At 35.2% G+C, this 12,894-nt stretch overlaps 1 protein-coding gene across 5 annotated transcripts in view; it reads left to right on the top strand.

The window, feature by feature from the left end:
- RASGRF2 (Ras protein specific guanine nucleotide releasing factor 2) overlaps positions 1–12,894 on the top strand; it is a 120,868-nt gene that overhangs the window by 45,687 nt on the left and 62,287 nt on the right. For all 5 annotated transcript variants that reach the window (XM_062599690.1, XM_062599689.1, XM_062599688.1 and 2 more), the window contains exons 4-9: positions 368–457; positions 2,373–2,626; positions 3,718–3,797; positions 4,234–4,427; positions 5,979–6,088; positions 8,112–8,230. In XM_062599690.1, coding sequence (XP_062455674.1) covers positions 368–457; positions 2,373–2,626; positions 3,718–3,797; positions 4,234–4,427; positions 5,979–6,088; positions 8,112–8,230 — 847 coding nt within the window. The remainder of the gene's footprint in view (positions 1–367; positions 458–2,372; positions 2,627–3,717; positions 3,798–4,233; positions 4,428–5,978; positions 6,089–8,111; positions 8,231–12,894) is intronic.

Below are 12,894 nucleotides of genomic sequence, written 5' to 3'. Positions count from 1 at the left end.
TCTTCTCACATGCAGTTTAAAGCATTTGTTTGATCCTTGACACAGAGTCTTTGGTCATAACTATATTGTGGGCTATTTCACTGAATGTTACATATTTTGTTGCAGTCTTGACCTGTTAGAATCTGAAAGGCACACTTGGTTTTGAGAGGAGAATCAGCTCTCTTATTCTTCCTCCATCTGTATTAAGATCTGTGTTGGTTTGGAGAGAACTATGTTCATGCCTCTGTGACCAAATATGTGCTTGTCATTCCATGCAGCTTTAATAGACTCTTAAGAAAAGCTTTCAAAGAGGAGATTATTATTTTTCTGTTTGTTTTGTAACTGCTTCAGGTACTTGAAAAAGCATTTAATGAATTGTTTTTCTCAGATTATAGCTCTCAATAAAACAAAAGAAAGAATGCGACCTTATCAAGGCAACCAGGAAGATGAGGATCCAGATATTAAAAAAATTAAAAAGGTAAGCATGCTATAACCTGTGCCTGAAAGGAGAAAGTTGGGACAGAGAGTGTTCTAGTATATTTTTGTTTGTTGAATTTTATCTTCAATTTTTATTTCATTAAGTACACTCAAATATCAAGGTTCCATTTGCCCTGTTTCTGTTTAAACTGCTTAAATTGAATCAGCTTTGCATGTTTCGTATTTATCCTCTAGTATATTTAGTATTTAAATATTCATCTTTACTTGCAATGTATATATTCAGTTTTTTAACAAAGCTTGCACATTGCCTTCAGTTGCTTAGAAACATTGAAACTAAGCCATGGACCATTTTCTATGGGAATCAAGCACATAGTGACTTTATTCTCTTTTCTTATAAAAATACTTACGAAGATATAAGAGAATGACTTATATGCTGTCATTGCAACTGGAATACAAATACTGAAAATGCAGAAAGTAGTAGTATTCTAGGTTTTCTCTTAGTCTGTCTGATGATGATTGTTCTAGGATTCTATGACCAATGTTTGAAATAATGCAAAAGTAACGTAAGCTGTACTGTATTTACACACGCAGCTTTTGGTAATGTTGCTTAGGACTGGAGATAACCACCTTCTGGAACTGTGCCCATAGCTAGCCCCTACAAAACCTAATGAACGGACGTAAATGGAACTCTTGCTTAAAACTGTGGTCCCATCCTCATAGTACTAGAGCTCTTCAATTACATAAGAGCCTCTATGTTAAATGAATTTAGTTTCACTCACCTTTTCTGGGTGGCACTGTCTGACTTTGGGTCACTCCTGAGCTGATACTCTTGTGGGAATTTTCCTTTTCATATGAACAGAACATTGTAATAGAAACATCTCCTTTTAATAAAAGGAGAGTTCCGGATAATGTAGTGGTTATCACATCTCTTTACGTGCTGAAGTTCCTGGGTTCAAGCCCCAGTGAAACCAGCACCAGGAAATCTTTGGGAGGTTGGACTAGATGATCTCCAGAGGTCCCTTCCAACTTTACTGATTCTGTGATCTCTCAAAAATCAGTAGAGTTCTGCTTCTCTATATAATTTATTGCATTCTGTATCTTGATAGTTGTGACCAGTTGGGCCCGTTTTTAAATTTGTTTATTTAAAATAATAGGTTACCAATGAGATTTTGCAATTCTCCTTCACGATGAATGATTTACACACCATGAAATAGGGCAAAGATATACTCAAGTTGTCTGTGACCATAAGTAGACCCTTTCTGTAATCTTTAATCCACTAGTAACTTGAATGGCTATGTAACCTGAGTACATCTATCTATTGCATAGAGACACCTTTTAAGAGTAAAAATCTGTATTTTCTGAAAAATAATATTGTTGGCCTAGGTGTTTGATGTTAAGCAGTGTAGCTTTAACACTGTTAAATAATATGTTAAATAATATGTTAAATAATACCTATAAAGAACAGAAAGCAAACTGAGCTTAACAGCTATTTTTGAATTATGTTAATACCAATATCAAAAAAAACCTTGAGATGTCATACGTGATAACTTTGCACAGTAAATTGGGGAGAGGGTTTAGACGATGAGAAATGTTTAATGGAAAGTTAAAGGAGTTAAAAAGCAGCACTGTGTGTGCAACAGTTGTTCTGACAGGGAGAATATATACAAAGATAAAACATTTGAGCTTGAAGTGAGAGGGACCTCGATATGTGTATCTTTCCATCCTCTTTTCTGGCAGCAAATATTAGCAAATGCCTGCGAAGCTTCTGTTAACAAACAGAAATCTGAAAAAAAAAATGCAGGCAATAATTATGGAGCAATAATCTTTTGCTGAGCAACAAGCTTCTTTTTTTTTAATAAATACATTTCATTTAAAAATAATTTCCACAATGAAAAGCTTGTCATAAATTATTTATTTTTTTTCCTCATTCTTCATTTCTGCTTGCTCCATTTTAGGTTCAGAGCTTTATGCGAGGCTGGTTATGTAGAAGAAAATGGAAGACTATTGTCCAAGATTATATTTGTTCTCCGCATGCAGAAAGTATGAGGAAAAGGAACCAAATAGTTTTTAACATGGTTGAGGCCGAATCTGAATATGTGCATCAACTTTATGTTCTTGTGAACTGTTTTCTGAGGCCCCTGAGAATGGCTGCAAGTTCAAAGAAACCACCTATCCGTCATGATGATGTTAGTAGCATTTTCCTTAACAGGTATCTGGTTTTTTTTTTTTACTTTTTTTCCCCTGCTTCTTCCCATTCTGCTTTAATTTACAGTAGTAAAGTTTGGGACGTGCTTTTTTTTTTTTTTTTTTGTTCTGACATAACTGATGTCACTGAGGTAAGTTTACCCATGTTTCCTTGGGTAAAAGGCAAGGTGCAGTCTGTGATCCTGTTCAAAGCCAATTTGTGTATCTTTACATTTTATTTCTTCCTTTGCTATAGGAAGGAAAGGACAAATCATGCATCATAAGGCAGTTCTCAAATTTACTGTCACCTTTTCTATTTCTTCTTTTCTTAAGAGAGTAAAATTGGACTTAATGGCCTCACTTAATCTTGATAAGACTCTGTGGATGAATATGCCAAATTTTCTTCTTATATCTGCCTGAGGAACCTTCTTCTCTCTCTCTTGCTTGTCTTTTCTCATCTTACAGATAAGGATTTTTTTTTTCTTTGGCATTATGCACCCAAATCCTATTGTAATGAGTATATAAAAATGAGTCAGCAGACTTCTGGAATTCTCTGTAGGATTGGAATTGCATCCATGTCTGCCCGAAACTTCTAGGAAAAAAAAAATCTTCCTTTAATTATCAATCAGGTTTCCCTTTCATAATAACTAATTTAAGATTGCTGTACTTGATGGTTTCACTTACAACTAGATGTCTCAAATACTGTTTCTATTCACTTTATGAGATAAAGTACAGTATCAAGGTTCATGTTGTGAAGAGTTGTAAGCTAGTTCAAATCTTATTGATCCTCTTAAACAACTGAGTGTGTTGTCAAGGATATTTTTGGAACACATTTAGTGAACAGTGGAACATGTTATTTAATAGATGCTTTTATTTAAAAGAATTGAATAGTTAGAATATTTTTGTATACCAAGTGCTATATATTTTCTAAGATGCTATGCTAAAAATTTAAACAATACAGTCAAGTAGAAGCATTGATTTCCATAATAATGAGTATATTCTGTTTTTTCTAACGAAGTGCAAAATATACTAATAACCAGAAGGAATGTTTTTCAGTGAATTATTAATTAGAAAATAAAATTTGAATTATCTTTTTGTTTAAATACTTCTTTTCAGTGAAACAATCATGTTTCTTCATGAAATATTTCACCAAGGTTTAAAAGCAAGAATAGCTAATTGGCCTACCTTAATATTAGGTAAGTTACTGTAACTTCCCTAGTGGTACTATTTTCGTATTTATTTTTGCAATTAAAATGATTTTTAGTTTTTAAAGGCATTGTTCTTTTTGAATGAAATTAATTCCCAGAACTAACACCATGTCATGTTGTATCATGGGCATTCCATGTTGGCAGTAATATGGCTCTCTTTAAATCCATATATGAAAGTGCCTTTGGGTTTACTTCTGTCCTAAGCTTTTACTTCTGACTACTGCCTAATCAGAATAATGGTGTTTTGTCGGGTAAAAGAACCAAGTTTAATGTTTCTAAAATCTCAGTATAATGGAAAGAGAACAGATTATAATAATTTACTTCTATAGAACATAGTAGTTTTTTTAACGAGAAATCTAAAGAGATGAGTAGCTGTAAAAAAAAACCAAAAAAACAAAAAAAAGCATTTCTTGACTTTTTCTAGCTGACTTATTTGACATTCTGCTGCCAATGCTGAACATATATCAAGAATTTGTTCGGAATCATCAGTATAGTCTGCAAGTGCTGGCAAACTGTAAGCAAAACAGAGATTTTGACAAACTCTTGAAGCAATATGAAGCCAACCCAGCCTGTGAGGGGCGAATGCTGGAAACTTTCCTTACTTACCCCATGTTTCAGGTAGTCTCTGTAACTTTTTTTTGTGACTATTTATTTTTAATGTTCAGTTGAATTATTTTGTGTTACTGAAATTATGATGGATTGGAGATGCTGCTTGCTTAATTAAAAGAACTCTCAGGGGGATTAACTTAGTTTTTCATTTATTTCATTATTATCCTTAAACTTTTTGTCTGTAGAGTCCTATTCTCCAACTACAATGATTCAGCTCTATTCAGAACTGTGCATATGTTCAAGGGGAATGTGGTATGAGGAGTTACGCCAAAAGGAAAAAAAAAAAAAAAAAAAAAGAGAGAGAGAAGCTGAAAAACAAATTCTCTACTTCTGATCTGCTCCAGGAATATGAAGCAATCCAGGGGAATAATGTATCTGATGTAGCAAGTTAGAGCAGCCACATACATTTTGCTGGGAATACACTTTGGAACCTTCCTCTGCCCTATTCTCCAGTGTCTTGGTTTGAGGGATTTAGAAATAAAAATTTTATTGAAAGACATGTTTAGAACTTTATTATCCTTTTGGTGTTTTCTCTTGGTCTAATTGGATTAATTATTTTCAGCTGTTTTAACAGGTCTGTGGAACAGTGGTCTGATGGTTTTGTGGCTTTTACATTTGGTATAGTAATTTGCTCATCAGGATAGTGATGAACCTCCTCAGCTTGTTCACTTAATGCCAAACAATGTATAGCCAATAAAAAGAGCTTGTGGACACTTCTGTTCGTGCTAGTTAGCCATATTAACCTGAGCAACCATTACCATCTGTAGCAGTACATTTGTTCAGATTTGACCTTGTGTTTTGTAAAGCTTTTGGATGTTCTGGTTGAGCTGAAACAAGATCACGTAATCTTTAGAAGATAGAGGGAAAGTCCTGTTTAGATATGGTAAAATTCTTCTTTGTTGGTGATTTTTGATTTCAGCATAATAAGAAGGCACATCTCTATTTCCGAAATAGTTTTCACTCTGTATAGATAAGTTGTTATATATTATGGAATACTGCAGTATCATGTGATTCTGTTCAGTAGCTGTGAGATTGCTTTGAGTGGTAATAAATGGAGCAGGGTCCTTATGCTGCTACTTGGCAATTAATAATCAAGTGTCCAGTAATCAAGTGTTCAGAAGTACAAAGTGAGTTTTATCTATATACAAACAGATCATCTGGCATTTTCAAAGTCACAGGAAATCTAGTCTCCTGTTAAAACTGAGGGAAAGTATGTGTTGATCTCCAAGAAAGTCTTGAAGATTTCTCTACTGGCGCTTAGATAGCGGCATGAAACAGTGAAAGTTAACAGCATAACTGTGACTGCCTCTGACCTGATCTTTTTTGTAAAATGTGACAATTGAACCTGTTTCCTCAAACTGAAAACATGAATATGCAATCTGTATCACAGAAAACTCCAATATTTTTGACAGTAATATCTAGAATATATTTATCAATTTAACTGTTGTTATCCATTTAAAAAAGACTCTGTGAATCTTTTTTGATCAGGATAAAAGAAAATGAGAGATCTTGCAATTATTACTTAATAATTTGCTGATATTGTCTCTTATTTGTTTTAAGATCCCTAGATATATTATAACACTTCATGAACTTCTGGCTCACACTCCGCATGAACATGTTGAGCGAAAAAGCCTTGAATTTGCTAAATCTAAACTAGAAGAACTTTCAAGGTATGATTTTTCTCCCTTATCTATGATAATCTTGTATCACAAGATCTGAAATGAAAGGATCCATTGTTTTGGTTTATTCCCCCCCCCTTCTTTCTTTAAAAAGAAGAACAAAACCAAACTGAAACAAAGAAAATAAAAGAATGAGAAAAAAACTAACATTTTGGTGCTTTTTTTTCCTCCTGAAATAAATTTACAGATGTCTTCCTGTATTTTGGGCAGGGAAAAAGAGTTGCTATAGAAACCACCTGCCCCTGGGTATGAACAAAGTAATTTTCTTTAAATAGAGAAATATTTTTTCCCACAGTTTAAAAAAAGAAAAAAGGTCTCCTTCTGATACCCTATCACAACAGGAAGCAGTCAGGGTCTTGAACAGTACTTGTCAATCTGTGAAGTAGATCACATGCATTTATGAAATAATTGATTTTTCAGATATACTTTAAGTAATGGTAAATACATATGAGCTAAAGTAACACCAGACAGTACATTATTTGTATATATTTTCGAAGTTGATCCTACCTGTAGAAATCTGCAAAATGAATCTCTTTCATTAACTTCCAGACCCTTCTCACAGTTTCCCTATGTCAGCCTGGGAATAAATTTGTTTTGTTTTCTCCACAAAACACAGCTTTCTGCTGTGAAGAAAGAAATGCTGCATGAACTGTAAAATTATGGCATTTGTTTTGAATTTCTGAAGTTTTGATACTTCACCAAAGAAGTACTTGTAAAATAAATTGTTGTAAGAGAGTGACTGATTGCTTTATAGCTTTTGTTAATTGGATGTTCTTGACTGCTAAGTTTTCTTTTGTTGCTCAGCTGAGATAGGTATGGGCACTACCCATTGATCTGGAGCTTATTATTTTTCCCTTTTTTGTCCTGCTGTATCTCTTCCATAGGCAGCTTTCTGAGTCATATGCAGGTCATGATGTGCCATGTCTTCAAGGTCTAGCTTCTCAAAGAGTTGGGCAGGTGGTATCTCTTAGAGATGTGTCTCTTTTTGATTCCTGCAGTGTCTGGGAAATTCTTTCCTGTTCTGAGGCCATTTGAAGTAGAGAAGAAGTCTCCTTTCCATTCAGGCAAAACACACAATTTCCTTTGGCTAGGTTATGTGCATAAGCAGATCAAGCAGCTTTGGCTCTGCTTCATCTCATCAGTCAGAGTTCATTGCTGATCCAACCAGTCTGTCACTGAACATCCAGAATTACAAGCTGAGATTGACTGATTCTCCTCTACTCACAACACAGGAGGTACAGATCATGAGAATAAAAATTTCATGTTTCATTTTCATTCCTATAATACAGTCCTAAGGGAAGAGGATACTGCAGTCAGGCCCCAGTTCAGGAAAATATAGATCACGACACCACGTAAACCCCTCTGTTGAGTTCATCCTAAAAAAAGTCCTGTATTTCCCTGTGTAAGGGGAGCATGCCTATGAAAAGAAGTGGAAGAAAGTCAGAGATGAGCTGTTGAGGCTGTTGACTTTTATATAGGAAGAGATGAGGAAGAGAATGATAGATTCAGATGTAAACTGAAGCAGAACAGAGTGGGAACTTAAATCAAGGGCAGAGACTCTAAAATGTAATGGAACAAAAAGCAAGGCAGCACTTACAGTTTTGTGGTAAATTAATCTGGTTAATGGTCAAGAAGGACTGTTCTAGCAGCTGCAAAGAACTTTCAGTTTGGTGGCATCTATTGGATTTGTCCAGGAACAGTATAAAACCAAGTCTGACAAAATTGGTTCCACTGGTGGAAATTAAGTAGTTAAGATTGCAAGAATGGTTTGAAAGGTGGGGGGGAAGGCTTGTAAAACTTTTTGGTTTTGTCGAGAACTACTTTGATTGCTTTTTGTTGACCAGAAACTTGCTCTAAAACAATCATTTGCTGCAATACATCTGTTTTGTAGCAGGCGCTAAAGGACATTACCTACCTATATCTACAGAGTATGAGTGGAAATGAACCAGAGGCACAAACAAATGCAAGATACATTTCAGGAAATTTAAAGTCCGTTTTGTATTGTGTCTGACAGGGTGATGCATGATGAAGTGAGTGACACAGAAAACATCCGGAAGAATCTAGCTATAGAAAGAATGATAGTAGAAGGCTGTGATATATTACTAGATACCAGCCAAACTTTTATACGTCAAGGTAAGACATTCTTAAAAGCTATCTAAATAATAATGGAAAATTATATTAAAAACAGTAGGGTTCATGTTGGCATCATTAGGAAGATTATACTACTGGGCACAGCTAACATCTTAAGACTCCTTATCCACGTAGCATAAGTCACAAAATACCCCTGATGGCAATTAGTTTTGGGCTACAGTTGAGCCCCACTTCTGTACTGTTTTTTTCAGGGGTCATGAGAAAAAGCAGCACAATAATAATAAAGCACCCATGGGACAGTAATATATATATTAACTGGACTGTCGTCTTCAACAGAACAGAAATTACCTACAGTTCTGTCGAGAACAGGACTGCCTGCTCTGTTAACATTGGAATTCCAGTTCATGCCAACATTTGGGCTTAGGAGAAGGTTGAAGCTTTGTTAAGTGATAGTGATTGCAAAGAAAGAAAACAGATGTCAGTTGTTCCCATTTTTCTCTGTGCTTTGGAGAAGTCTCAAAATGCTACAATTGAAGGTGTTGGCATGTTCATATTCACTATTTCTCTTGGGAGATGTGTTTTTTGGCTTCGGCAGAAGTTAGGATAGATAGAAAAAGTACTCCTGCAAAAAGTTTTTGGAAACATTTTTCTACTGAAGTTTATGTATAGCAGAGATGGAATTTGTTGTTAAATTCCACAAAATTATGATAAAATGACTTTCCATTTAAAATGAATGCTGCCTTTTACTGAGTAAATGTAGTATCAGATTACAATACTTATCTAGTGGTAAAACGAACTTACGTTAATGGTAAAACAGCAAAAGTGAAAACTTTGTAACAGAAACTTACTTTTCCTGCATTTATGTCAGAATTTACTTCTGAATCTTTTGTAACAAGCTAGTGTATTTGTATGCAGTGCCTACACATACGTAGTGTAGGGTTTTGGCGTTTGGGTATAAGCTTCTTTGTAGCTGGAAAGTGTTAGATGTATTTAGAGAAGATTGGGAATTTAATTTAGGTGCATCCATTCATGAGGCTTTTTGTAGACTAAATATGATAACGTCAGCAGAACATATGTTATTTGAATACAGCCACATGCAAAGTGGATCATTTATTAGGTTTTGTATAAATTTTGAAATCTGTTCTGTGATGTTTCTGTAGTTATGTGGCCAGAAAAGCTATGAAGCATTCCATAATAACTTTCAAGATTGTTGTGCAAGTCACTTTTAAATTACTTGATTCTTTGTTAAATTGTTTGTTGTAGCTGAGGTATGTGAAAAGATATGAAAGTGGCTTCAAGAAATCTATGAAGCTGTTGTGCAGGTTATTGTGTTGCATTCACGGCCAAAAAATGAGTGGACTGTAGTTCTCCTCAACTGATTTGTACCATGCAATTTAACTATACTGTAGACATTTTTTTTTTCAATATAACATTTGAGATTTATATATTTGCTGTTTTATTTTCTTCTTGAAACAGGCTAGTATAATTTGTCTGCATACCTAGAGGTTCATCAGTAAAACTACTAGTTTTCCCTTGGAAAGCAGTCTTAATAAGACTTGCTGTTGAGGTATTTCAGTTAGATACAAGTCAAATGCACAGTTTAAATAAATGAAATTCAGATTTACTTCTGGAGAAGCACATACTATCAAAGGACACTGGAGAAGGCTTTATATTGTGGAAACTTTTATCACAGTTTATCTCTTGGAACATCCGTTGTATGTGAAAATCTGAATTGAAGAAATCTGAACTGAGCTGATAAAATAATACCAAGCCCATTTTGCTTTTCTGTAACCCCTTCTCCTCCTACCTGTCTGTAGGATCACTTACTTTAAGAGTGATGTTCCTCTGCTCTGATTTTAGTTATATGAATTTTAATTCTTCATGTTGATCAATGTAGATTGGTACAGGAAACTTCTTTATGACACATAAAATGAGAGAAGTCCACTTACCTTTGTTCAGGCTTTGTTCTGTCAAGGGTTACATATGTAACCCTTCAGATCCTCTTCAGATTTGCTGGGATTTCATTTTCTCTACCTTTTATTTTGATACAGACTTCATTGTCAAGTGCAGTGTAAGTCAGGACAAACAGTTAAGGAACATTGCCTTCAATAGTCTAAAGGTTAGAATATAGTGGGTCTATGCAATCTGCAATCCAGTGTAGAGTAGTATGTGGAAAACTTCCAACAACTTTCATGAATCTTTCAAGGACTTCTAGACACTCTGCCTGAAGTCCAACAATCAATTGCTCTAAATTTACCTCTACTGGCAATTATGTCACAATTGCAAAATCACGGAATATTTGAGGTTGGAAGGGACTTGTGGAAATCATGTAGTCTGACACGCTCCCCCCGCCCCCAAATCAGGATCAACTGGAGCAGGTTGCTCAGTGATGGGTCTAGTTGTGTTTTGAGTATCTACAAGAATAAAGACTGCACAGTCTCTGTGCGCAGCTTCTTCCAGTGTTCAGCCACCATCACAGTAAAATTAAAAATCATGCAGAATGGAGAAAGCCAAATTTATAAATCAAGCATTTACATGTAGGCTTGAAAATATATTTTTAAAATACAACCCTTTGTATTTCTTACATTTGAACAAAGGCTAATGGATTGATTCTTCTGTCAGTACTGAAGTACTGTAAGCACTTAGGTTTGTAGCTGGATCAAAATTCCTGAGATTACATTGACTTTACAAACCATACTATTAAAGAACATTCTAAAATTAGCCTCACTTGCTTATTACAACTGTAAATTGGCCAGTCATACCCATTTTTTCCCTTAAGAGGAAGTGTGTAGTAGAATTTATTTCAGGCAATTGCTCAGTTTCATTAATCACAAAAACTTGACAGGACAACCTCCTTGCTAGGTGTCAGCCATGAAGCATATAGAATAGATCTGATTCTCTTTGTAAATAGTAAGTTGTTCAATATCAAAGAGATATCACACTATCTCTTTTCTTTTTCTGCAATTAAAAACATATAGTTTCTTTTGGTTTGCCATATTAAAGAATAATATTTCAGCTTCCTACAAGCGTAGCATTTTGGTAGAACACAGTATGGTATTCCTGAAAGCATCCTAATGAAAATCAAAAATGGTAAGTTCCAAAGATATATATGTATGCATACCATATTTATACATATATTTGCTTAAAGATGCACATAGAAACTGGAAGTAAAATTAGAGTCCTATTACCTTATTTGTGTAGAGGAATTTCAGAAGATAAGATGATGCTAAGAATTCTGGGATGGGAAGTTGCTCAAGATTTTTTTTAACATACTGCTTGGCCTTGCACTGTGAGCTATCAGTGTCATGTAGAGAAGTCAGTTTCAGCATGTGGGGGTGTTTTTCTGTGGTCTTTTACAATTGAGGCAAGTAGACTGTTTTGTCCAGGGGAAATGTACATCAACCAATAACTATTTTTTTTCTGGTCAGAATTTAAATGGGTCTAAAGAATGTTCCATACCTTTGCAAATTTCTGCAGTAGAACTATTCTATTCTCTGCTATTCTGTTGCAGATGCAAATTATGTCATAGACATTAAGTTTGAATGTAAATAGGCTGCTAAAGAGCACTACACTGTTGTAATTCTTTTTTACCAGTGTATATTTTGCTATGCCTGCCAATGTAAGTTTTATGCATGTAATTTTATGTGGCTATTCAAGGGAGGTAAGTATGGAGAAAAAATATTATGTAGATAAACGGTTGCTTTCTCTGTATCTTAAATTTCTTTGTACTTCTTAGTTTAAGATTGCGTGTGTGAACTTTGAACTAAGAATTTTTTGACAGTATAGGATGAGAGTTGCTAAGCTAATAATTAACTACATTCAAAATTCTTTCAGGTTTGCACTGTTTCGAGATACTGCTGCTGGCTTCAGCTTTGATGTAACTGACAATCCAGTATCTTGCTGTCTCCAAAGGCAGCAGGCCGATTCCCGTAGCCTCCCACTTGTTCTGCATTGCCATTACTTTGCACTGGCACTGGTGCTTGTATGACCATGCACTGAGCCGTATCAGGGAGTTCAGCCAGCTACTTTTCTGCAGCATTTGTTTCCTGCTGGTTTAGCTCTATTAACTAGCTAATATTGGAGACAGATAGAAGTCAATGTAAGGGAGAGAGAAAAGATAGATGTATGGGAATGAGATTAGGAGGTCCTGGCTGTACTTCCTGGTAACAGCAAGTTCTGTCGTCAGATCTTTCCCTTTGATATATAGAAGAATCGTAGTTCAATACTAAATGTGAGTCTGGATCCAAAATTAGAAGTGTTATTCATGGCAGTATCAGTCTGCAAAAGTTGGTCAGAGATTGGTTTTGAGGTATAAAACAGCAAAGCTTCCCCTGGTCTGGAATTCTGCGGAGGACAAATTCAGGCTTACATAACCAGATTCAATTTAGTTCAGAGATGTTCTGCTGGTAACACGTTTTTGTGAGCTGTAGAGCACTGAAAATCATTCAAGCTAAGAAGAGGAAGAAATCTGCTTCCTTACCATCGCTCTTAATGCCCAGACCAACATACACAAACTCTTTTCCTGCAGAACCTGTTCTTTTCATCCTCTGTCTCTTTGGCTTGAACATCTTCTACTGTTTTCAAGTCTAGTAGTTGTCTGAAGTGGTGCAAGTGGAGTTTACTGCTTTGTTTCATTTTCTGACCAATGTGCTCATAGTGTGCTTAAACTGTGTATGAATTTGCCCAAGATCTAGCCTTGACATTTG

Source organism: Rhea pennata, chromosome Z (assembly GCF_028389875.1).
Source record: "Rhea pennata isolate bPtePen1 chromosome Z, bPtePen1.pri, whole genome shotgun sequence".
Taxonomy (NCBI): Eukaryota; Metazoa; Chordata; class Aves; order Rheiformes; family Rheidae; genus Rhea; species Rhea pennata.
The sequence above is the reverse complement of the archived record's forward strand: the minus strand, read 5'-3'. Positions and strand labels throughout refer to the sequence as shown.